We start from the raw sequence: 27,619 nt of genomic DNA on the forward strand, positions 1-27,619 counted from the left end.
TAATCTTCTTTCTAAAATATTTCATGCTATTTAACACACAACATTCTAGAAATATGCACATCATCTAACCCATTTCTTAACTGCAAATGTGGTCACATTGATCCATTCTAGAACTGTAGCATATATACATAAAATCAGTGTACCCTGGTATAAAAGACACATTGAAAAATCTATATCATTGAGACAAATTTCAAGCTCTAGTCATTAACTGCTAATATATGCAAATGAAAGTGAATAATAATACCGCAGCTAGTTAAATTTCATTTGAATTTCTGTGGTTGACCTCCTTACTTTTTATCTTACAGGGTTTAAATAAGGTTAATTTGACATATATTAGTAACAGTACTATATAGGTAACTAGATGCACTTGATTTTCAACCAGTTTTATAAAATTACCTCTTTAAAAAAACCAGTAGGTTTGTAACCAAATTGTTGTATGACAATATAAAAAAATTCTTTTTCTTTTCTAATGTAACATTAATGAAGCATACATAATATTGTCATCTAGCTAGAATAAGTTATTTTTTAAATTGCCAATACGTATTTCTGTTGTGTCTATGTGTTTGTGTGGGTGTAACAATATATGTATTCAGTTCCATCAGTTCTTCTAATAATATCAAATGTAGGAATTTATTTTCCATTGGTAACTGGACAACTTAATATGTTTTTGAGATAATGCAGAAAGTAATAGGGACAATCTTCTGTTTAAAGTATGTTGCCCTTTAGATCATACTGTGCACGTTCTAACTTTAGAAGCTACAGCATGTGAATGTTTCCACTAGACAAATTGTCAAGACGAACTGGATAGCAACAGCAAAAGTAGGTCTGCACTTTCTCGGCAACAAAACTGGAAGAATAAAATCTTGATACAAGAGACCTCTTTAGATATAAATCAAAGTTTTTTTTTGGCAAAAGATAACTCTTCTTTTTTTCTAAATTTTGTAGTCGGCTAATTTATAAATGTTGTGTTCTTTTTTCCCAAAACAGCAAACTATTGGGTCTTCTATATTCTTCACTCTTACTCTATGTCGATTCATTAAAAATTCAACTTTGTTTGGTGCACAGAGGATGAATGAAAAGCTAAAACTTTATTTAAAATTTAATATAGAAAATCTGCCTCCATTCTGATAGTTTATATAAATATTCAGAGAGATAGCACTAGTGATTATATAGCCTAGAGTGAACAGAATTTTTAAAAACAATAGTGGAGTCAAGTAAACCTTCCAAATTCCTATTTATAGCTTTACTAATCCATTGGAAATAAACTCACTGATAAAAGTAACTTAACCATTTTTGGCAACAAAAAGTAATATTATCTTAACCAGTTAATAAAATGTCAAAAGGACAGAGATGGCAGATGGCAGGGACATAAAATTTCATTATCATAACCCAATTTTACTAGCATATAGGTGCTCACTTTATCACCCCCGAATACAACAATACAGTTAAAACATACAAAGAGTTCTCACCAGGTTTTCACAACAAAGAGAAAAAAAGGTATTTCTCTTTTTCTTTCATATAAAAGATAATGACAGGAACAAGGTAGCCATATTACACCAAGAAATATTAAAAGTATTGTATAATTTATTCCAAACTCTACATATAAAATATTAATTACAAATTTAAAATATAGTCATAGTTCCTCATCAGAAATGTTCCTCAACAGAGATTTATCATCCTTTTTTGAAATGTTATAATAATTAATCCTTTAATAATCAAGCAAGTGACATCATAGTTCATGGGAAACACAGGTTATTAAAACAGAGGTATTCATTAACACATTTGAAAACTTCAGGCATTTTATTCTTTCATCACAATATCTAACGAATTATATAGAATCATAATAGAGTTTTACTTCTTTTTGGAGGCAGTGTCTTGCTCTGTTGCCTAGGCTAGAGAGCAGTGGCCTACACACAGCTCACCACAGCCTTGACCTCCTGGGTTTAACATCGAGTGATCCGCCCACCTCAGCCTCCCGAGTAGCTGGGACCATATGTATGTGCCACCATGCCCAGCTAATTTTTTTGTTTTGTTTTTTGGTAGAGATGAAGTCTCACAATGTTGCCCAGTCAGGTCTCGAACTCCTAAGCTCACGTGATGCTCCTGCCTCAGCCACCAAAAGTGCTGGGATTATAGGCATGAGCCACCTCTCCCAGTGACTTACATTTTTTGTAAGAAAGTAAAAACGATAATGCCTTTACTGCTACTAAGAATGTATATTCTAATAAGCACCACACCAAGGTAAAGTGGTAAATTTGGAAACTTAAAATATCCCAATCTTTCTTGCATGGATCATACACATGTTTTATCATTGTCTTACCTCCATGATTTTGTCATGAATCTCCAGGCCATCTGCTCTGTCAGCAGGTCCATTTTCTAAAATTTTTGAAACGTAAATTCCTTCAGTCGATGTTCCTTCCTGATTATTCTATTTTTAAAAAATCATTAGCAGAAGAAAGATGTAAGCAAAATTTAAATATTATTAGGGACAATTTACCAAATTTAACATTACCAATCAGCTGTAAACCTGCAACTCTCTTAGCTGGGGATTTGGCACAGAATTTTAACTTACTTAACACCAACTAGTCATTAATCAAGGTGGCAGTTTTAATGAATGAGTCCAGGGTCTCTGACAAGATTATCTATTTACTTCACATTTTTGAGTTCACATAAAAAAGCTATGGGAAAGGGCACGTACAAGGTGAAATAAACTGGCTTTTAAGTATTATTTATAAAACATCTCACTTCTAAAGAGAGACAGCAAGTAAAAGGGTGATAAGGTTAAAGAAGGAAAAAAACATATATCTGGTTCCCACTGTATAACTGGTTTGAGATGTGGTAGAGTTTTGAAATGTAATTTAGCTTTTTGATGTGCCAGATTTAGAAACATAGCTCTAGTTGTGTCTATTCACAAGAGACACTGGTAGCTTACTCAAGTGTAAAATCCCAAAAGATCACATCTAAACTGCAAGGGAACCTATGCAAAAGGGAACCCATGCAAACTCATCGTTACATATTTCCAGGTGCAGTCTGACTCATGATTAGCTAAACCTCAAACATAGCCAATATGGTAAAAATAGGACATTTTAGCCAGTCACAAGAAGTCAAAGCTTATTTAGGGGAAAATATCCAACATCCTATAATAATACATCATATAATTTTAAATGTCATTTGACTTCATGACAGGTTAAATAAAATTATTTCTCTTTAGCTGTCCTTATCATGAATTTTAAGAGACTTTTTAAAAAGGCCCGATGTCATCTAAATGTCAAATACCAAAATAGAATCTATAAAAATATTCCTTAGGGAAAATGATAACAAAAATGCTATGATGAAAAGGCTTTCATCTTAATAAATGAGGACTGTTTTAAAAAGAGAAGCACAGCAGTCATTAGTTGCTAAGTTTTCAAAATACTAAAAACAAGGAAGAAATATGTCACTGCCATCCTTACCTAAACAGAGCATATGGCCAACAATACTAAGACAGTTTCCTTGGACAACATCTGCAATGCAGGATGCAAAAATTTCATGGCAGTTTATTGAGAAAAATTAAAGAACATCATTTTTTAAAACTTAACCACCTTTTTCCAGTTACGGTGAAAATTAAGTTGACACAGGAATTCAAAGATATAAAAGAACTTTGCAACTACAGTATATTCTATAAGTTTAAAATATGCATTTTGAAAACAATTGACATCAACATGAAGAATATTATTCATGCAATCAAACAAAGAACTCGGTTTGGGGACCCAAAAATATTTCTAATCAACTGTTTTTCTTTAACATGGTACTTCCTATTGAAATCAATCATCCCTTGTTTCAACTGTTCATTCATTCATTCAATATAATTTTCTTCCTAGTCTGTATTAGCATCTTCAAACTGAGTAATTTCACTTAATAAATAGGTTTAGGCAGGCAATACAATTGCCTAATATTATCAAATAGAAATTGCCTACACATGGTATTGTGAAATAGGTTTATTCAAGAAATTTGCCAAAAGGACAATATAATTTAGATAAAATGTGAAATGTACTTTCCTTTTCTTCTTTCAAAGTAGCAAAGAGAACCAAGTTTGCTAGCTGTTGTTTTTTGTTTTTCTCAAAAATAAAGGCCAGGTGCAGTGGCTCAAGCCTGTAATCCCCAGCACTTTGGGAGGTGAGGCAGGTGGATCACTTGAGATTAGGAGTTCGAGACCAGCTTTGCCAACATTTTGTATTTTCTCTGCTACAAATACAAAAATTAGCTGGGCTTGGTGGCACACGCCTGTAATCCCAGCTACTTGGGTGGTTGAGGCAGGATAATCACTGGAACCAGAGGCAGTGGTTGCATTGAGCTGAGATCACGGTGCTGCACTCCAGCCTGGGCTTCAGAGTGATACTCCAACTCAAAAAGAAAATAATTTTTAAAAATTAAAAAATAATAAAATCAGGGCCAGGCATGGTGGCTCACACCTGTAATCCTAGCACTTTGGAAGACTGTGAGGTGGATCACTTGGGGTGAGGAGTTCAAAACGAGCCTGGCCAACATGGGAAACCCAGTCTCTACTAAAAATACAAAAAATTAGCCGGGCGTGGTGGCAGGAGCCTGTAATCCCAGCTATTTGGGAGGCTGAGGCAGGAAAATCGCTTGAACCCAGGAGGAAGAGGTTGCAGTGAGCTGAGATCGTGCCACTGCACTCTAGCCTGGGCAACAGAGCAAGACTCTGTCTCAAACAAACAAACAAACAAAATAAATAAATAAATAAATAAATAAATAAATATATAAATAAATAAAATCTGGGTATGTACTGGAATATTTGCATTAAGAAATCTGATATTTGATCACAAGCATAATTTTAAAGATTAAACCACTTGTTTTTCTTACTCAAAATCCACAAACAAAAGCTAAGTCCTCTATTATTTTATAAGCAATGAGTAATGCTTATTAATGCTTATTTTATAAGTAACGAGTAATGCATTAACAAGGTGTTTTACCTGATTTGGTCGACCTCCTATAATATTGAATCCCAAAGTGTCATTTTCTCTTTCTAACACAATAGTGAATGGCTTATGCTCTCCATCCTAGAAAAAAATGTATAAAATGACTTAACTAGGTAAAAATATAAAAGAAAAATAAATCCTACAATAAGTTTTTTTGTACCGTAAGTTAACTGACATGTGAAAAGAGGAAAACTTTAAAATTAAGGATGGTTGAATGTGGCAGAAGGTTGACATTTTCCTATACTTACTTTGCAAGTATGTATTTGAAAAAGAACAACTGTGCATGTGAGGAGAAAAAGCCCTATTTTCAAAAATTACTAAATGGCTTTGCATTACAGAAAAGTAAAATAAAAATTATCAATAGTAAAATTTTTATTTTGTAAAGTCTTAAGGAATTTAAGAAACACTGGAACTATTTATAAATTATAGTCATAATATTCATGTTGCTGTTGTAATGCAGGATCTGTTAGGCTACTGTAGTCCTAATTTTAAACAATATTCCTATTTGGTTTTGCATAATTCCTGCAGAGTAAAAAAAATAAGGGTTTGTGCTAGGTAAAGTAGTATGTATTTTTTCCTGCTGGCCAAATAATAGTAAAACAAATATGAATCATAGCTACAATGTTTATTAGTAAAGACTAACTTACACATAGGATGAATTAGTGCTGGACTAAGTGGGTTTATTCATGGTTGTAGATGTTATTAACCTTTACTTGGAAACTATTTCTGAATGATAACATTCCATATGCATCATCATCACTGCTATCAGCATCACGATATTTTCCCAGGAGCTTTTCCCAGGCAATGCGCAGAGCAGCCCCTACTGGTAGTAGAAAAACATTTCTGAGGAACACAGAAGGTTTTGGCTAGTCTGCAAATCATGGGCAGTTTTTCTCACTTCTCAGAATCATAGCTTGACTTGTTGCATGGACTTTTCTGTAATATTATTCTAGCTGTTCTTCCTTTCCTTCAACCATTGGCTTCCTACGACCTTGAAACCTGGACTGGTAATACAAAGCTTCTATCTGTGCTTTTTTCCTGGGTCCTCCCGTTTTGTAAATTTACCTGTATATATGCGTATATGTATATGCATATATGAACTAGAGAAATACTCCTTGAAACCGGTCGTTTAATACACAGTGTGCTTCCATTCATCAAGGTAGAAACATTTTAGTCCCTCTCACTTCAATTTTCTCTTTTAGGTTCAAGACGGGCGCTTCTAAACTCAGTGCCTGAGTTAGAGGCAGTGTGGAGCAGCCAGTCCCAAATGGGAATCTTTCTGGGTTGCTCCTCCCCGGGAGTGCTGAAGAATGAAAACAGCTCCTTGAATGGAGCGCAAATTCTGCTAAATCCCTGCTCACCATGGCAGCGACCAACAATGTCAAACACTGTGCAGAAGTCCTCCAGGAGAGAAGTAACAGCTTTATAAACAAGCCTCTTCACACGGGGTGCTGCAAAGAGGCTTGTTTATTCGGGCTGAAAGCCGGCGGGAGGACCAGGAGCGCAGTTCGGGGCCAGCAGCTTAGACAAAGAAGGGAAACAACCGCTGCCTGGGGGCTCGCAGGGCCGGTCTGACCACAGATGGAGGTTCTCGCACTGGACTTCCCAGGTCGCACACACACAATCTCAATCTCTCTCTCTCTCTCCACCAATAATGAGATCCCGAGGCAAGGAAGGCTTATTTAGGGAAATTCAAAGTGATGAAAAGAACTCTGCAAGTCTAAGAAACCGCATCTCTCAACTCCTGAGGCTGTCCTGGCCCCAACGTGCCTCACAGTCCCCAACTTAACAGAAGGCAGTTGATTCAGGCAGTGGCAGCGCAAGTGTCATCAACGCTGACACCAGTCCCAGGTGTGCGTGCGCGGCTGCCAGGGCCGCGGGGATGCTGGTGGCCGCGGGAGAGGAAAGGCTGGGCGGGGAAAGTCTTTGCTTTCTGTCTTTCCTTCTCGGATTTGCTTCAGGCACGGGACAAGTGTTCAAAAAATAGGCAGAGACGGTGGGCAGGAGGGTGAAAGATGGAAAACGAGAGTCTGGATGGAAAATGAGTTTTCCCAATTCCTACTTTCCCGGGGGAAAGTTAGAATCGAATCTGTTTAACTCTTTCCAATCGTAATATAATCAGAAAAGGGACAATCCTTAACTTCGATGCCAATCCATTCGTAAGATAATGACAGGAAAGTATGATCAGGGTGTGGATGTTTCCTGCTGCATAGTGAGGAAGGATGCCCAATTCCAAAGGAATCCTGAAGCGTCAGAAAGAACCGCTCCTCTTCCCACCCCAATCGACCATGCCCGCGGTGCCCACCCCCCTTTGCTTACCCTGCGGTGGCCGCCACCCAGGTCGCCGACGAAGTTGCGGACGTGAGCCATGTATTGGGTGAACTTCTCCTGGTACCTGCGCGCCGTGAGCTGCACCTCGCCCTGCAGCGCCCAGAGCTGCGCCAGCAGCGCCTTCTCGCGCCGCCTCCAGGCGAGGACCCGAGGCCCGGGTCCCCGCCCGCGGCCACAGCGGCCGCCCGGCGGCCCCCCGCGCGCGCCCCCGCCCCGGCCAGCCCTGGGTGCCGGACCGCAGCCCCCCCGCGCGGGCACCTCCCCACCGCCCAGCTCCGAAGGGCAGCCCCGGCGGCTGCGGAGGCGGCGGGCAGGGCCGAAGTCGCAGTGCTCGACGTGCGCCTCCAGCTCGTGCAGCCTGACCGAGTGGCCGCAGCCGCGGGCGCGGTAGTCGCACTGGACGCGCAGCTTCTGGATGAGGCTGCGCAGCGGCAGCACCCGGTACAGCTCGCCGGGCGCCAAGGGCTGGCACTGCAGCGGGCACCGGCGCCGCCTCACCGCCCAGGGCAGCAGGCAGCTGGCGCAGAAGACGTGCCCGCACGGCGTGCACAGGGGCTCTTCAAGCACCTGGCCGCACAGTTTGCACTTCAGAGCCGGGTCCACGGCTTCTGCGAAGCGCTCCAGGGCAAAGCCCATGTTAGGGATGGGGAAGAAAGGGGGAGCGAAAGCAGAGTCCGTCTTCTCCGAGCCCCCCTGCCTTCCCCGGGCCACCCCCGGGGCAGCCGTCTCGCGGCGGCGGCAGTGGCTAGTCGGAGGGAGGTGGCGGGTGGGAGGTGTGATCTCAGAGTTTGTTTGGCTTGAAGTTTTCAGGCTCCTGCTAGGTCCCCTGATTTCGCCCGTATTGACGCTAATAGAAGTAACCTCCAGAGACCCCCGCCTCCTTCGTTGCCCTGCGATTTATGTTGTTTCAAATTTTGGCCGCCCAGCTTACAATGGTCCTTGGGAACACTGTGTTCTCCTTCGCCTGAGCAGTGAACTTCAAGCATCGAGGCGCCTCGCCCTGGGCAGGGCTGGTGATGGGTAAAGCGCTAATGTTGAGAAACAACTTTTAAATTCACCACAATGTAAGCTTCGGGAGAGCAGAATCTTTTTGCCTGTCTGGTTTTCCGCTGAATGCCCATGGCCCGCCCGGCGTCGAGTCTATCTCCAATATGTTTCAAATCAAAGCACTTTTGTTCTTTCACATCAAAACTACAAAATCAGAAGTTAGGAAACTGTGACCTTAGGAAATCACTATAAGGAAAATAACACTAGGAAATCCACAGGGCCAGGCTTCTCAAACTATGATCCAGAAATCAGGTGAGTTAGAATGGCGCGATCCTTGACCTAGCAGCAAAGATGGGGAAAAAGTCAAGGGCCAGCCTCAGGACACTGCCTTCTTAGGGAGCCCATGAACAGCCATGCAAGGCCTCCTCCCGAATGAGGAAGCTGGGATTCTGAGTCTGACTCCAGGTTCAGCTGCCACAGCATCCATCTTCTACTTCCACGGGCGTTTTACTACTGGGGACGGGAATGTGATCATTTGGGAACCTGGAAGGGAAAATTAAAGGGAAGGATGATGAAAGAAAGCAGTGAAATAACATATAAATAAAATCTTAGTGGCTGCTTCCTTCTACTTACCCTGAATGAACCCTTTGGATCCAAACTGCCTCCCCTCCTAGTTTGACTCTTCAAATTGTGTAGCATGACAAGCCGTCCTGAAAATACGCAGTAGGGCGTCATTCCAAACCCTTCTTACTCCACTTCCTTACCATCTTCTGAACCTTAGGAATGCAGAGATCCTGTCACCTGGCTGCATATCACTTACTGCCATTATCCTGAAGCTGCCACCAGATGCTTGGGTGGGTTTTATAAATTAATCATTGATGATTCCTTGCTGCCAATTGAGCCTTGTTCCTGGAAAGCTTGTAATTCTCTATGACACCAAATGGCATCAGTTGGAATTGATGAGAACAGCTCCAGACTTTGTCTTTTAAATCCTTGGAGCTAACTAAAGAATTAGCAAAGACTAATAATATAGGCTAATAACCTTCTGAGCCTTCTTTCTGTTTGAAAGATGAGATTTTGTTAGTTGTTCAATAACCAGTGACGATTGGTGTGCTAGATGTTTGATATGCTTTTAAACTCTTTTTCAAAATAAGATGCTATATTTCTCATTTAATACATATAGATTCATATGTGATAAAGTAACATTTGCCCCTATGTTCCAAATTTCCCCCTCTCTTTCGACCTGTCTTTCTACAAATAAATAGGCAAACAATGAATTTCTGATTAAATAAGAAATCATTTAACATTAACAGCATGAAAATATTTTTGTGAATTGCATAAACTGGAAATACATGTTCTAGAATTTATTAAAATACTTCTGGGCAGGAGAAATCTATTCCTTTTTTAGCTATAGAAAAAGTTGTGACTTACAGCTATAAACATTTATAATTATAACCATGCATATACAGTTATAGCTGTAGCTTGACATTTATTGGTTTTACAGTAAACACAATGACACTGACAGCATTTTTAAAAAGAGAGAGAAGAGATGGAATCCAAAAATATTCTTTTGAGACATGAGACTGTTAGGACCATGAGACTTCAGTTACTTGGAAAAAAAAAATTTCATATGATGTCCTTGGTATACCCATGCAATTCCTATAGCAAAAGTAAGGAGCATGAGCAAATTATGTTATGACTAATTCCAGGATGCATAACATTTTTATTATTAAAGAAAAGCAGATGTCAAAAACGTTGTCCACAGAGAATAGCAAGTTCCAAAATGAGGGCATGTAAAGTGAAACTGAGTAATGAAATAGGCCAAACAGAACAGGAAAATCTTTTACGTAATAAAATAAAAACCTAAGCATTTCCAAAAGAGCTAAGTATAAAGAAAAAACATGACAAGAATTGAACTCTAAGAGAATGGACACACCCAAGTGAACCTCATAAACTTTTGCCATCTGGAAACATTGTGGCATAAGTCTGTGACATCAATTGAGTCAGATAGTCTCGTTTCACTTCCCAGACTGTAAAATATTTTTCTCCATATTAGCAAAATTGTAATATCAGTGAAAAGCTTGAGTGAGCTAGGAATATGGAGCCTAATTAAATGGAAGTAATTAGCTTGGGTAAACAAAGAAAGCACTTTAAATGAGTTTAATATATGCACAAATATTTCAGCAAAACAGACCCAGTAATATTTAGATGCTTTTTGGCAAATTAGACAAATTAACACCTTGCACCTTTAGCTTGGGCATACTCTTATGTTTTCACTGATCATAATTGTCTATCATCTAAACATCCCTGGAGAGTGAAAATTGCAGGCTGAATACTAACACTTGGGGAAGAGCTGAAAGGAAAGCCACTGTCTTCTTGTTGGGCAGGCCAGCTTCTAGCTGTGTTGTGCATTGTAGCCAAAACCAAGCCTGTTACATTTCTCATAACCTTTTGTTCAGCTTGGAGCTGAGATTGTGCTTTACCAGCCAAGAAACAAAGGAAAGACTATGAATTCACTTAGCTTATTTCCAAGCCAAGAATCATGGCTTGATTCAAGTTATCTTTAAGCAGCAGTTTGGGAGGCCGAGGCAGGTGGATCACTTGAGGCTGGGACTTCGAAACCAGCCTGGCCAACTTGGTGAAACCCCATCTCTACTAAAAATTTATTAAAAATAATTAGCCGGGCATGGTGGCAGATGCCTGTAATCCCAGCTACTCAGGAGGCTGAGGCAGGAGAATCGCTTGAACCTGGGAGGTGGAGGTTGCAGTGAGCCGAGATCACATCATTGCACTCCAGCCTGGGCAACAAGAGTGAAACTCCACCTCAAGGAAAAAATAAATAAATAAAATAAAATCTTTAAGCAATCAGTAGTTGGTTGAGTATTTTCAGCTTAGTAACTAGTTTTTGCTTTCATCTGCTATCAACAGTCATATATTCATGAAAAGAGATTAAAACATTAAGTTGCTAAATTATTTGGGCCAATTCCTAGTGCAGTAATGAAACTGGGATGTGCCTTGGGTGTTTCCAGTGAGAAGAGGCAGGGTTCCATCCCAGCTCTGAGTCATGCCTACTTCCAAGAATGAATCTAGGAGTATTGGTTGTTGAGTCAAATGCTAAAAGTCCCAGAATAAAATACTGTATTCTAAGACTCAAAAATGATGAATGGAGAGGTAAAATGTGAAAGAGAAAGATTTTTTTCACCTCATGCACAGATAATTCTTTGTCAAAATCAACTCATTTGTGACTCTTTTTCATGTTTTATTTATTTAATTAAGGGCCATGAAGTTGGAAAGGTTGGGGGAATTTTTCAAAGAATAGGACCTTAAACATTTATTTTATATATGTTCATATAGCATAAGCTAGTACTTTATATATAACAATAGTTTTTCAATTCTCTATTATATAAACTTTCTCATAAAGAAAATTTCATCATCTATATTTTTCTTTTCTCAATTCCCTGGTCATTTATCATAAATTAGTACTATTTCTATAATTATCCCAAGTGCTCTAAATGTAATCTGTAACTATATTAAATTACTCTGGTAGCTGAGGCAAAAGTACTTAGCCACTTTAGGTCAAAATATTTCCTGTGGAATACATTCATTTGTGTTGAAGTTAACGGACTTTGTTCTTATCTTGATAATTTTTCCATCATAATGTGGGATCAGATTTGCACCTAGTAGTATAAATGACTATGTTTGTAATGCATGAGATAATAACAAGTTCACTTTGACAGTACAGAAAAATTCCAAACTTGATAAGAACAATAAAAGATACTTTGAAGTTGAGTTAGTTGAAAGTTTATTAAAAATGAGGCAGATTTTTTTTATTTTACAAAAGTAGGCTGATAACATATTATGTTAGAGAAGTGATGCATTTTGGATATGTTTTACTCCAAATTATACATAATCAGTTAAATCGTGAGAACACAGAGAAGTATCAATTCTTATAATTCTTGTCTGTTGACACATAATCCATTAGGAGTTATTTGCTATTATCTTGCTTTCCTGCTATCTTTGGCAAAATGTAGTTGGAAGGGGTATTATGACAGTACAGAATGCCATTTTTAAGGGGAATAAAGTAATATGAATAAAACAATTATGTACACCAAAATTGAGTAAATAATTTACAATAATTGTGCAGTCTCTGCAGGAATGAATTATCAGACACAGCAGAATGAGGAATTTGAAGAAAATCAAATTAAAGTGAGGTATTAAATTAAAAATTGTGGCAACTTAAAATTAGATTACAGACTGATTCTTCTAAAGTCACCCAGACATTAGGAAGGGTACTATTATTCTTTTTAAGAAGGGACTATTGTGAGAGATTGTTTATACAGAAAAATAGATTAAATTCTGCATTTAGTTAACTTTAATTTTGTGTTATATCTTGTGGGTCATAGTCACTGACAAAGAGAGATGGTATAAAAAACAACCACAAGCTAATAGATAATAACTCTTACTATGTGACAGCCACAGCACTACATTCCCTACATACACAATCTCATTCAAATCTTCCAATGATGATTTTGAGTGGGTACTATTATTGTTCCCATAACTTGACCAAGTTCACACAAATCAAACGTGGCAGATCCTAGGCTTAAACTAAGATCAGCCTCACTAAAGAACTCAGACTCTTAAATGCTATATTGTATTGGCTTGTTTTTCTTACACTTGCCATGGGGTTATTTTAGAATAAAATATGCTATCGAACGTAATATGTGAATGGACGCTGTAATTGCATTCATTTGATTCCATTGTTTAAAAGCTCTCTTTTTGTTTTGCTTCCTCTGATGAGGGAAGTTCCAAGGTCATGTTTGTTAGAGGCCTTTGAATAGTTTATGTAAATGAGAATATTGTTTAACTGTTCTATGCAATACCAATAACTAATATGGCTATTTTAGACCATTTTGTTCCACATAACTGGTCTTAAATAGCTGAAAGTTTTCTATGTAATAAACCAATTGCGTATGTTCTTTAAGTTTTGTCATAAAAAATCAATCACTATATATTTCGGTCAAACTCTTACTTAGTGCTTCATTCAATAAAAATTTTCTATAGTAATATTTTTCTGGATGTTTCTGCAAAATTACAGCAATTTTCACAGAATTTTGAGATGTGAGCTCATTAAGTCAGCTTGTTGCTTAGAGGAAGAAAAGAAATTATTTTGTCAACTGTCATGTTTTACTTTTTATTACAGTGATATGGAAACCATAATCTAAAACCAATGTAAATAAGGTTTGAAGACAAAACCAGGAAAAATATCACTGATCTCATTTACTATCAGTATTTCTTTGGGCTTCTGAAGCCACTTGTTTGCTCATTTATCCCAAACTCAAAGGAAATCTATACATAATTAATACTATATATTAATAATTTATTACATGAAAATATAATTTTTTAAAATAACGGATACTGGAAATTCCACATGGAAACTCTGTTGACTAGAACGATGTCTAAGAAACAAAGAGATGCTTTTGCCATGACTTGTTCTGCCATGCCCTAGATTTGACAGAAATTATTTAATTTCAGTATAATCTCATCTATAAAATGAAATCACTGACACCTGTATCATCCTACCTCCCGGAAATCTTGAAAGAATAAATAAACTGTGGTCTGAGGGACAGCTTGTTATAATTTCTGTTCTTTTACATTTGCTGAGGAAAGCTTTACTTCCAACTATGAGGTCAACTTTGGAATAGGTGTGGTGTGGTGTTGAAAAGAATGTATATTCTGTTGATTTGGGGTGGAGAGTTCTGTAGATGTCTATTAGGTCCGCTTGGTGCAGAGCTGAGTTCAGTTCCTGGATATCCTTGCTAACCTCCTGTCTCATTGATCAGGATTAAGAAACTCACTCAAAACTGCGCAACTACATGGAAACTGAACAACCTGCTCCTGAATGACTATGGGGTACATAACGAAATGAAGGTAGAAATAAAGTTGTTCTTTGAAACCAACGAGAACAAAGACACAACATACCAGAATCTCTGGGACACATTCAAAGCATGTGTAGAGGGAAATTTATAGCACTAAATGCCCACGAGAGAAAGCAGGAAAGATCTAAAATTGACACCCTAACATCACAATTAAAAGAACTAGAGAAGCAAGAGCAAACACATTCAAAAGCTAGCAGAAGGCAAGAAATAACTAAGATCAGAGCAGAACTGAAGGAAATAGAGATACAAAAACCCTTCAAAAAATCAATGAATCCAGGAGCTTGTTTTTTGAAAAGATCAACAAAATTCATAGACCACTAGCAAGACTAATAAAGAAGAAAACAAAGAAGAATCAAATAGACTCAATAAAAAATGAAAAAGGGATATCACCACCAATCCCACAGAAATACAAACTACCATCAGAGAATACCATAAACACCTCTATGCAAATAAACTAGAAAATCTAGAAGAAATGGATAAATTCCTCGACACATACACCCTCCAAAGACTAACCAGGAAGAAGTTGAATCTCTGAATAGACCAGTAACAGGCTCTGAAATTAAGGCAATAATTAATAGCTTACCAACCAAAAAAAGTCCAGGACCAGATGGATTCACAGCCGAATTCTACCAGAGGTACAAGGAGGAGCTGGTACCATTCCTTCTGAAATTATTCCAATCAATAGAAAAAGAGGGAATCCTCCCTAACTTATGAGACCAGCATTATCGTGATACCAAAGGCTGGCAGAGAGACAACAAAAAAAGAGAATTTTAGACCAATATCCCTGATGAACATCAATGCAAAAATCCTCACTAAAATACTGGCAAAACGAATCCAGCAGCACATCAAAAAGCTTATCCACCATGATCAAATGGGCTTCATCCCTGGGATGCAAGGCTGGTTCAACATATGCAAATCAATAAATGTAATCCAGCATATAAACAGAACCAAAGATAAAAACCACATGATTATCTCAATAGATGCAAAAAAGGCCTTTGACAAAATTCAACATCACTTCATGCTAAAAACTCTCAATAAATTAGGTATTGATGGGACGTATCTCAAAATAATAAGAGCTGTCTATGACAAACCCACAGCCAATATCATACTGAATGGGCCAAAACTGGAAGCATTCCTTTGAAAACTGGCACAAGACAGGGATGCCCTCTCTCACCACTCCTATTCAACATAGTGTTGGAAGTTCTGGCCAGGGCAATCAGGCAGGAGAAGGAAATAAAGGGTATTTAACTAGGAAAAGAGGATTTCAAATTGTCCCTGTTTGCAGATGACATGATTGTATATCTAGAAAACCCCATTGTCTCAGCCCAAAATCTCCTTAAGCTGATAAGCAACTTCAGTAAAGTCTCAGGATACAAAATCTATGTATAAAAATCACAAGCATTCTTATACACCAATAACAGAGAGCCAAATCATGAGTGAACTCCCATTCACAATTGCCTCAAAGAGAATAAAATACCTAGGAATTCAACTTACAAGGGATGTGAAGGACCTCTTCAAGGAGAACTACAAACCACCGCTCAATGAAATAAAAGATGATACAAACAAATGGAAGAACATTCCATGCTCATGGGTAGGAAGAATCAATATCATGAAAATGGCCATACTGCCCAAGGTAATTTATAGATTCAATGCCATCCCCATCAAACTACCAATGACTTTCTTCACAGAATTGGAAAAAACTACTTTAAAGTTCATATGCAACCAAAACAGGGCCTGCATTGCCAAGTCAATCCTAAGCCAAAAGAACAAAGCTGGAGGCATCACGCTACCTGACTTCAAACTATACTACAAGGCTACAGTAACCAAAACAGCATGGTACTGGTACCAAAACAGAGATATAGACCAATGGAACAGAACAGAGTCCTCAGAAATAATGCCGCATATCTACAACTATCTGATCTTTGACAAACCTGAGAAAAACAAGCCATGGGGAAAGGATTCCCTATTTAATAAATGGTGCTGGGAAAACTGGCTAGCCATATGTAGAAAGCTGAAACTGGATCCCTTCCTTACACCTTATACAAAAATTAATTCAAGATGGATTAAAGACTTATATGTTAGACCTAAAACCATAAAAACCCTAGAAGAAACCCTAGGCAATACCATTCAGGACATAGGCATGGGCAAGGACTTCAAGTCTAAAACACCAAAAGCAATGGCAACAAAAGCCAAAATTGACAAATGGGATCTAATTAAACTGAAGAGCTTCTGCACAGCAAAAGAAAGTACCATCAGAGTGAACAGGCAACCTACAGAATGGGAGAAAATTTTTGCAACATGCTTATCTGACAGACGGCTAATATCCAGAATCTACAATGAACTCAAACAAATTTACAAGAAAAAAACAAACAACCCCATCAAAAAGTGGGCAAAGAATATGAACAGACACTTCTCAAAAGAAGACATTTATGCAGACAAAAGACACATGAAAAAATGCTCATCATCACTGGCCATCAGAGAAATGCAAATCAAAACCACAACGACATACCATCTCACACCAGTTAGAATGGTGATCGTTAAAAAGTCAGGAAACAACAGGTGCTGGAGAGGATGTGGAGAAATAGGAACACTTTTACACTGTTGGTGGGACTGTAAACTTGTTCAACCATTGTGGAAGTCAGGGTGGGGATTCCTCAGGGATCTAGAACTAGAAATACCATTTGACCCAGCCATCCCATTACTGGGTATATACTCAAAGGACTATAAAACATGCTGCTATAAAGACACATGCACACGTATGTTTATTGCGGCACTATTCACAATAGCAAAGACTTGGAACCAACCTAAATGTCCAACAATGATAGACTGGATTAAGAAAATGTGGCACATATCCACCATGGAATACTATGTAGCCATAAAAAGGATGAGTTCATGTCTTTTGTAGGGACATGGATGAAGCTGGAATCCATCATTCTCAGCAAACTATCCCAAGGACAAAAAACCAAACACCACATGTTCTCACTCATAGGTGGGAATTGAACAATGAGAACACATGGACACAGGAAGGGGAACATCACACACTGGGGCCTGTTGTGGGGTGGGGGAGGGGGGAGGGATAGCATTAGGATATATACCTAATGTAAATGACGAGTTAATGGGTGCAGTACACCAACATGGCACATGTATACATATGTAACAAACCTGCACATTGTGCACATGTACCCTGAAACTTAAAGTATAATAAAAAAAAAAGATGGTAACAAAAAAAGAAAGAATAAATAAAATGTCTATACTATGTTTTGAATGCTTCAATTACCATTTACAATTAGTACAAAATGATTATATGTTACAGTAGAAATCAGAGTGTCCTATTATTTATTAATGTAAAGCAAATACCCATCACTTCCTGCGAAGAGCCATATGTCCTCCCACTCTCAACCCAAAAGCAAGGTAGCACTTAGAGTATTGAGTGCACTAGAGTCTCTCAAAATATAGTTAAACTTGTGTAAATGGGAAGACTTAGAGAATTTCTAGAAAAAATTCTCATAGTTTGCTATTTGTAATGACTGTTTAAAAATATGTTTCTCTGTTTTAGTTTAATGTAATTTCTCTGTATAATTTTATGTTAAAGAGAAAGTACTTCATTCAAATGTATGCTGTTTGCCATAATTAAGAAAATATCTAATATAGATTTTCATGTTTTCAATAACTGTTACGTAATTAAAAATCACAGTTACCAGGAGTTGTAAATCTAATTACTCTGTTCCCTAGTTCTTACCTCCAATCGGTTTGAAGCATTATAACTTCTTTAAAGTCAATCCAAACTCACAGGAGATGGAAGAAGAGTCAGACTAGAAAATGATCCATTAGTCATGACACAATAAAAAATCAAGAAGTTTTCTTTTTAACAGTTGATAAGTAGTATTGACTGTTAAGTTTTACATTTAAAAGATAGTTAAAAGTGTTGCATTATTCAAATGATAAGGATTTAGTATTTTCAGTAAGCTGGCCATGGTGGCTTACACCTGTAATCCCAGTACTTTGGGAGGCTGAGGCTGGCGGATTGCTTGAGCCCAGGAGTTTAAACCAGCCTGGGCACCATGGTGAAACCCCATTTCTACAAATAAATACATAATAGCCTGGCGTGGTAGTGCACACCCATAGTCCCAGCAACCAGCAACTTGGGAGAATGAGGCGGGAGTATCACCTAAGCCCAGGAGGCAGAGGTTGCAGTGAGCCATGATCGTGCCACTGCACTCCAGCCTGGGCAACAGAGGAAGACCCTGTCTCACAAAAAAAAAAATTTTTTTTTTCCAGAAATAACTTGCACTAAGAATGTTGTCACTGCAATAAATAAAATTTAGATGTAAATCTACTAAAATAAGAACTGATACAAAATGTACCCCTTATCTATGAAGAAATTCTCAGCAATACAAGGTGGATTTGGTAGTCATTATTTATTCTCCAACTTGGTTAGTTTTCTCTTCCTCCTTTCTTTCTCTCTCTCATTTTTTTGAAGTGTAACTGCTTTATTATGTTTTCTCTGATTATAAAATTGACATGTGCTCATTGTGGAAAATAATCCACCATTGAGAGATAACAACCATTAATATTTGTTGTATAATTTTCCAGAAATATTCTTCAATATATACAGCTCTGCTGTAGAATTTTTCAACAAATGGAGACCAATCTACCCAGTTTTGTAGTTTGTCTTTCTTCACCTCACTGTATAAATTCAATGCTTTTCCAGGTTATGAAATCAACAACAATATATATTTAAATTATTTTCTAGTTATTCATTGTATAGATGCATCATCTTTATAAAACTGAATCGATTATTAATGGATTTAGTTTGATTTTAGTGTTTGCACATTATAAACAATATTGCAATTAGAATTATTTTATATTTTTGTTTTCATGTCAGACAAAGAGCTGGAATAAATTTCAATAACTGCAACTTAGAACAATAATGTTTTTATTACCTTTATAACAATTTTGATACTTATCACTAGAATGAGAATCACTATAAACTCTGAAGCCAGGTTGCCTTGGTTCAAATCACAACTTGTGTTGTCTCGAAAAGAAAAGAATGAGTCTTTGTTTTGTATGTGTCTTACCACATCTATTAAGTAGATATGCATTCCTCGTTACAAGCCTAGAGAGAAGAGTGTGTCATTCAATGGAACTTTGAAGAAGAGCTAGGGAAACCACTCTTCCATCTGGATTTTTGAAGCCCCCAAAACAATATTTCATATATGTTGGAAATCTTGTTCACCAGTTTTGTGATAGCATTATCTTTATTTGGTACTTCCAATGCTAAAATTATATATTTTTATGGAGAGCCAATTTCTATGCATGTTTGTATGCACAATATAATCGTCAGTGAATGTTTGTTTAATGTTTAATAAATATAAGTTTATGTGCAATTTTGATTCACAGTTAAGATTATGCTTAAAGTATTCATTTACAAAGTTATCCCACAACTGCACACCAAATTTCTGACTGGAATAAAGAGGCTGATCAATTCCACTCAAGTACTCCTCGCCCACTTTCTAGCTCCATGTTCCTTTCTCCTATCCGAATCATAATCATCCACCACATTTTATGCCCTTTGGATTGGTCGTCATCCCCACTCTTTCTGACTGTGTGTCTTTCTTTTCTTTTTAAAAATATTTTACATAGTTGTTTATCTTTTTAATCCAATGTTTTGCTTCTTTTACAATGCCCTTTTATGTAATCCCTCTTCTGTTTCCAAGAATATTTCTCATATGTTCAAACTTTCCTAGAAAACCTTTAGTCTTTAGCATTTCAACATTTAGCAGGATTTCCTCTGACACCTGAATTCCCCCTCAAGTTGAAGTAGTTCATTCTCCTAATCTCTAAATTCTAACAGCTAGGAAAAATAACAACATTTATTCATGGTCAGTTTCTATGAACACAACTTTTCACCTACGGCACCAAAAATTGAACTCCTATTGGCATTACCAATAGTTCGGAGTCTAGAGGTAGAGCAGGCTTTGTGTTTGCAGGTGGAATAATGTCTTCAATGACTCAGGTTCTTAACTTCTATGATCCTGGCTGGCTTCTAAGGCTGGTTTTCTTCATAGCTAAAGGATGGGTGCCAGTCATTGTCAGGGTTCTGTGTTTCCTCATGCATGTCAAACAGTCAGGGAGGTAGTTCTTCCTAGAAAAGCAAGCAAAGGGCCTTTCTAGAAAAATCCCAGCAAAAATCTTCTTGATTGTCATTGGCCATAATTGCTTATTAAAGCCATTCCAGAACTACTCACCACTAAGGAGCATAGAATTACGCTGATTGACTCAGACTAACCAGGACCACACCTGGAGTTGGGGATGAGTCCAACTTCCCTTGGGTGAACAGGGCTTTGAGGAAGAGGAGTGAATATCTGAACAAAAGAATAGTCCTCTTTGGAAAAATAATAGGAAATCATTAACTGACTGGAAATATCCCACAAACTGTCCTAAGCTTTAGATATGTTTTAGTCATTTAGGAGTCAAAACAACCTGAGAAAGGAGATATTATTATATTATTACTGTCACTATCTTTGTCTTATAGACGAGGAAGGTAAGATACAGAGTTTGAGTGACATGCTAAGGTTTCAGAGTTCTTAGTGGCAGAACTGGAATTTATACTTGGACATCTGGCTTATAAGACTTTGCTGTTAACCACTAAGGCATGCTGTCTTTCTTATAGCCATACACCATTTTGTTTTGAAGTTAATGATGAAAGACCCAGGCTTTGTAGTTAATGTAGTCCTTGAATTGAATTCTAGTTTCTGTATGTACAGGCTGTACAATTCTTGTGGGAAATGACTTACTTAAGCTTTCTGAATGCTAATTTCTTTACCTGTAGAATGAGTAAAATAATGACTACTACACATATATTATGTTAAGAATAATAAAATAGTGCTTATTTCTTGGACACATAGGAAGTGTTTAGTAAATGGCAGGTCTTCTCTAGGGCAAACATAATTCATGGTACAGCATCTGTAAATGTAAAATATACATAATAATAAAATGTCTGATTATTCTATTAATCATGCTACACAATATATAAACCTTTATTCCAATGATATAGAGAGTAGAATTTTACTTATTTTCCTAAAATCTGACCCACATTAATAGATATGAATAAAACTACATACTGTATGCACTATTGCTCAGAAATGCTGTTTTTCAGTTAAATAATCTAAAAAGAATTGCATATAAAAGCACTTTAAACATTAGATATTTTTCTTTAATTTTTCACACAGTTATAAAGTTACTCTAACATGCCCCTGAATGTTGGCACAAAATCAAAATTTCAACTTAATGTGAATTCTGCCAAAATACTTAAGAAATATAAGCCCACAAATCTGGAGAACAATCTGGCAGCACTTAATGACATCAAGAATGTGCAGCCCTATGACCCGGCAACTCTCCCCTGGGAGCCTCTTCCAAAGGTTGATCTGGAGGTTCTTTGCAGCTTTGTCTTGGGACCAGGGAATTATGAGAAACCTAGGTGTTCGTCTCCAGTAGAAGAGAAAAAAAAAAAGTGTGGTAGATTAGCTTCTGGGCTGTGCAGTGGTCAAGAGCAATGATCTACATACAGCTGAGTCTATAGCCACAATGTTGAGTTAAAAATAACAATAAGCACATCTGTAGCAGAATGCCATGTTTATAAATTTAAAACAGAGACATTCATAAAACAACAATGCACGTTTTTCAAGGATACATAGTAATTTAAGTGGAGTAGGTGACTATATAAAGAAGGTAATAGCAGTGAAGAGTGGGAATAAAAGCAAAAAATAAAGCAATAGAGTGACTTGCATAGACTAATAATGACGGTGTATCATGAATTGAGAATTATGATTAATTCAATTTCCTATTTCTAAGGCTCAGTAAAAACAAAAAAGAAAAAAACAGTGAGAGAAAGGGACAGGGTAGGAATGAAGGAAAAGGAAAGAGAAAATTACAGGCAGGTCCTACTTCATGCATATCCATTTAACTGCTTCTCTTTTAATCTTGTCATACTAAGTGTAATTCAATTTGCATACCTGTATATCACCAGAGCATATTTCCTGAAGATGGCTGCATAAATTGTGCATATTTATAATGTCTATATTTAGATTTTAAATTGATTGATTTAAGGCAGACTGAAAGTAAAAGCAGGAAAAGCAAATTATCTTTTTACCTGCTTTGGTCCTTTACTAGGTCTGCTGAGAATTTGCTATAACAGAATAGTTTCTATAGCTATTTTTCAATCCTGTTTTTCAGAAAGAGAAAATAATAATAAAAGGGTAGCATATGTTTTGTGAACATACTGTGCACTGGCGCACAAAGATAATATACGTTATATTTTTCTAAGTTAATTTTTCTGCTATGAGATAGTTTAGCTAAGATAAAGCGTATATCAAACATTAAGAGAACCTAAGAGGAAAGACAGAATACAGACACACACAGCATCTCTTTGGACTGTGAAGATACCCTAGCTTACAAGATCCAGGACAGAACCTGGATATTTGGAGGGGTGAATGAGAAGGAATGGAGGGAGGAAATTGACAGGGAAGATAGGTGACTTCCACACAAATACTGCAAGAGTTAACACTGAGCCAAGCCTTCTCAAATTATCTAGTCCCAATCCAGCACGAAAATTGGGAAAGGAACAGGTTATTCAGTAAATGGTGTTAGGAAAATTACCTACATATTATACTGGAAACAAAATCCATTTAAGTTTTAACCAATTTCCATTTGCCTACATAAGTTCTACATAATAAAAACATAGTGAAATTCTAAAAATCTATCTGAAGAAAATAGAGAAAAATGTCAGTAGGTTTGCCTGCATTAAATTTAAAACTTCTGCAAATTAACAACAAAGTGAAAAAGTGAGTAATAAACATGCATGTTATAAATCTCTAAGAAAATCATTGAAATACCAACAGAAAAATTAGTGAAGCGCATCTACACAAAAAAAATCCAATTACTGAGAAATAAACAAAAATTTAACTTTATGAAGTCAAAAATAGGTTACATAAAGAAGCAACAAAGGAATGCTATTTGTCTAATGAATTAATCAAATTAATTTATTATTGACAGTGTAGATGTCTTGATACCTACGTGTGTCTATACATGTGTGGACTATCTGTTTACTGTGTGTCTGTGGTCTGTGTGTTCATCAGTGGGATTTACTTAATTTCACATTTCAAGATTGTGGGAAAATATAAACTTCCATGAAGATGTAAAATCAGTCTTATAAGGATAATTTGTTTTTCACAGTTTTATTTAGACTACACAATATACAGGAATCTAATTAACCTACACTGAATCACATGTTAATGACAAAGTTTAGTCTACAGTACAATGTGAGTGGATACTTTTTAAAAAATTAGATCACTCTGGGTCAATTTGATAACAATATTAAAAAATATAATGATCTCTGCTTTATACCATACACAAAATTTTAAGTATGAAAGTGTTCTAAATGAAAAGTATGCATATCTATGTATAAAACAAAAAACAACAAAGTCTTAGAAAAACAGCATAGAAGAACATTTTTTATTACCAGAAGAGGATAAAATTTCATAAACAAGATACATAAAGTGATAACCACAAAATTAAAAAATAATAAGGCTGGGCACAGTGGCTCACGCCTGTAATCCCAGCACTTTGGGAGGCCGAGGCAGGTGGATCACCTGAGGTCAGGAAGGTCAGGAGTTCGAGACCAGCCTGACCAACATGATGAAACCCCATCTCTACTAAAAATACAAAAATTAGCTGGGTGTGGTGGCAGGCGCCTGTAATCCCAGCTACTCGGGAGGCTGAGGCAGGAGAATCACTTGAACCTGGGAGGCAGAGGTTGCAGTGAGCCGAGATCACACCATTGCACTCCAGCCTGGGCAACAAGAGCAAAACTGTCTGAAAAAAAAATAAAAATAAAAAATAAAAAACTGGGTACTAGCTGAAAGAATGGAGTCACAGGATTTTTGTAAAAAGAGATAATCTAAAGGATGTTTGTATACTGACTAGTGTGTTCTATTAGAGATGGAGAATGTGATTATGTAGGAGAAAGAAGGCATTGGAGAATTGTCACAGGTGGATTCTAATATGGCCCCAGTGATCCATAGTCCTTGCGTATTCATCCCTTTCCACGAGTGTTGGCTGGCCTAGCAAATTGCTTCTAATGGAATGTGGTAGAGATTATAGGCTGTCACTCACATGATTAGGTTACATAAGACTATGACTACTGTCTTGCTTTCAGACTCTCTTCAGCTTTGATAAAACAAGCTGCCATATTGGGAAGGCCCATGTGGTAAGCATCTGATGATGGGTTCTATATAACAGCCAGCAAATAACTGAGTCTCACAGTCAACACAAGTATAGAAACTGATTTGTGTCAACAGCCACATAAGTGAAATTAGAAACATATACTTCCCCAGTTGAGTCTTCAGATGAGACTCCAATGCTGGCTGACACCTTGATTGCAGCTTTGTGAAAGACTCTGAAGCAGGGGACACAGGTGGGACATTTCCAGATATCTGATGCACAAAAACTTTGCTAATAAATACCTGTTATTTCAAGATGCTAAATTTTGGGGTAATTTGTTACACAGCAATAGATAATGAATACCAGAGTAAAGAATTTGAGACAGAAAATAAGAAGATCTAGAGCTGTGTAAGTGTTTGTTTGGATAGAAGCAAGAATACTTCAACTACATAAGAAGAAAAAATTCAAAAATGTGGAGAGCCAATTTGTTAAGTTTGGAAATTGAACAATCAAAGGGGTTTGTTTATAAATAAAATATGGAGCAATTTCATCAAATAAGACTAAGGAGAAGAGAAAAAAGATGTACTAATTTTAAGAGAGAGAATGTTTGAAATAGTAGCTTTGGAGGATGGTGAAGCAAACATCCTGGGAAAGGGTAGCATGAATTTCAAACGTTAAGGATTATCCGCTCATTTGAAAGACAGTATAGCTTCAGGATTGAGAACACAGGCTACGGAGCTGGGCCACCTACAGATTTTCCTAGTGTTGCCCCAGCAAATGACCACAAACTGAGTGACTTACAACAGAAACATATTCTCTCATAGTCCTGGAGACCAAAAGTCAGAATCAAAGTGTTAGCAGGGCCATGCTTGCTCTGGAGGCTTTAGAGGAGATTCCTTCCTTGCCTCTTCTTGTGTCTGGTAACTTCAGGCATTCTTAGGCTTGTGGCTGTATCTTTCCATTCTCTGCCTCCAAGGTCACATTGCTTCCTCCTCCTCCTCTCTGACTCTTCTTTCTTTTGTCTCTTAAATGTACACTTATCATTGAAATCAGAGCCCACCCAGATAATCTAGATGATACCTCTCACGATCCTTAATTTACCTCAGAAAGACTGTTTTTCCGAGTAAGATCACAGTCACAGGTTCCAGGGGCTAGGATGTGGGCCTCCAGTCACCATTCAACTCACTATACCACTAATGTCCAACTCATGGTTCTGCTGTCTCTAACAGCGTGTCCTTGGGCAGGTCATTGCACTTCCCCGTGCCTTAGTTTGTTCATCTGTAGCACAGGGGGTTATGGGAGGAATATTAGATGAGTCAATATATATGTAAAGTGCCTATAATTGTTCTTTTTATGTATTAATTATTAATGAATTATTACAAAATATGAACACTATTTACAATGGGAAAAATGACATATAAGTCGGATTGCTAAAATACACTTTTTTTCTCATTCTAATAGTTTACCCTGAACTCTTATTTTTGATGATGTCCGACTCTGGCCTTGACTCAGTAAAACATTTTTAAGACGGTTTTGTCATATATTTGTAAAGTGTGCATTTTTGTATGTTTTCTGATTTGAAAAACATTATTATAAAGAACTTCCTTCTCAAAATGTGTTCCCTACCAGACAAGCAATTAAAGAATTATGATTCATTTGTCTTTATTATTTTTTTAAATTAGAGCACGAACAACAGGACTCTCCTATAAACATCCTGGGGAGACAGAAAGAGGAGCAGAAAGACATAATTGCAAACAGGCATAATATTTTGCAAAAATTTAAATAATTTTCTATCTCAATTTAAATCTGACTTTCCCCATTTATAATATACCATGTGGTTTATCATGCAAGGAAAAGAGAGAGAGCAGATTCTACTGAGAACAAATTCAAAGTTAACTTTCCTGTGTCCATAAGAAGGCATTATTCTTGAAAGCTAGGGTTTACAGAAAAAAGAAATACTATTTTTTTTTAAATTTTCAAAATATACATATCAGGAGCAACCCTGATATGTGTATTTTACCTGAAGATTTACCATAAGCCATAGGTAGAGGAGACTCAGAATATGACACAAATACAGTACCCACTCGATGTCAGAAAAGAAAAGAGAAAAGAAGAAGCTGAAAGGGTCAAACACATGTACCGTTTCCCTTTTTCCTTCCTATATCCCTTCTGTGGTTAAACTCGATGTGAACATTCTTAGAAAAGTGTATTCTTTACCTCCATCCTCACACTTTCAAACCTTGGAAATGCTCAGGGCTTGAAATAGCAACCCTATCTCCCTATTTTCCCTCTGCTTTTGTGCCATATAAAGTGAATTCAGAAGTTGTTAAGTCCTCCAAGTAAGAGGTTTTAGGAAATTAGATGAGTAGAGAGATAGTAGTGGTTGCCATGGAGGAGGGATAAGGTAACCCTGAAATAGAGACTTCAGGACACACCAAACATTGGATTGGTTGGAGCAAGAAGAAAAGGTTTAGATATTGGTAGCACTGACAAGAACTGAGCCCGGGCCAAGTCAGAAAGGGGAGGAACATTAAGCCCTAGGGTGGCCACTTGGTCAGGTCTGCGTGAGACTGAGGTCATCAGGAGAGTATGAGATTTTCTATTTCAAAGCCAGGAAAGTCCTGGGAGAACCAACATGAGTTGATCCTTCTACCAGGCCTTAACTATGCTAAAACTAGGCCACAAGTTTCCATGAACTCAGACTTCAGTGGCAGAAACCAGCAGGATATATCTATGCATATGAGGCCATAACATACTCAATCTTCACACAATCTTACAAACCTGATGTCATAGCCAGATGTCATCTTAGCTACAAGAAAAGGTGAAGGCAACAAGTCCTGGGTTGTTGAAGAAATACTTAAACACTAATTATTTACATAAAAGAGATTGATTTTATCCCCAAAAACTGTTTAAACCAAGGAATATGCATTTAACTGTTAAGCTTATGTTCTTCCTTCTTTCAGCAGTATGCGAGTGGGGCTCAGGAGCAGGAAGAAGTCAGTTATAGAACATGAAGGCACTCTAATTTCTTGCTCACCTAAGATAAAGGGTATAAGGTTTTGATATCTGTAGATATGTGTGGTGGCTTCATAGTGTGTCAATTTAGCTAAACTGGATTGATGTTTTGAGAATTCCTTTCCTTGAATGGTTTTGGATTCTGATAGG

At 37.3% G+C, this 27,619-nt stretch overlaps 1 protein-coding gene across 1 annotated transcript in view; it reads right to left on the reverse strand.

Annotated features, from left to right (window-relative positions):
• Positions 1–8,090, reverse strand: part of PDZRN4 (PDZ domain containing ring finger 4) — a 386,971-nt gene extending 378,881 nt beyond the window's left edge. The window contains exons 1-3 of the mRNA XM_004052968.5: positions 7,299–8,090; positions 4,974–5,060; positions 2,321–2,428 (exon numbers count right to left, since the gene is read on the reverse strand). Of these exons, the coding sequence (XP_004053016.1) occupies positions 2,321–2,428; positions 4,974–5,060; positions 7,299–7,946 (843 nt within the window). The 5' untranslated portion in view covers positions 7,947–8,090. The remainder of the gene's footprint in view (positions 1–2,320; positions 2,429–4,973; positions 5,061–7,298) is intronic.
• Positions 8,091–27,619: the final 19,529 nt, after the last annotated feature.

Source organism: Gorilla gorilla, chromosome 10, assembly GCF_029281585.2.
Source record: "Gorilla gorilla gorilla isolate KB3781 chromosome 10, NHGRI_mGorGor1-v2.1_pri, whole genome shotgun sequence".
In the NCBI taxonomy this organism is placed as follows: Eukaryota; Metazoa; Chordata; class Mammalia; order Primates; family Hominidae; genus Gorilla; species Gorilla gorilla.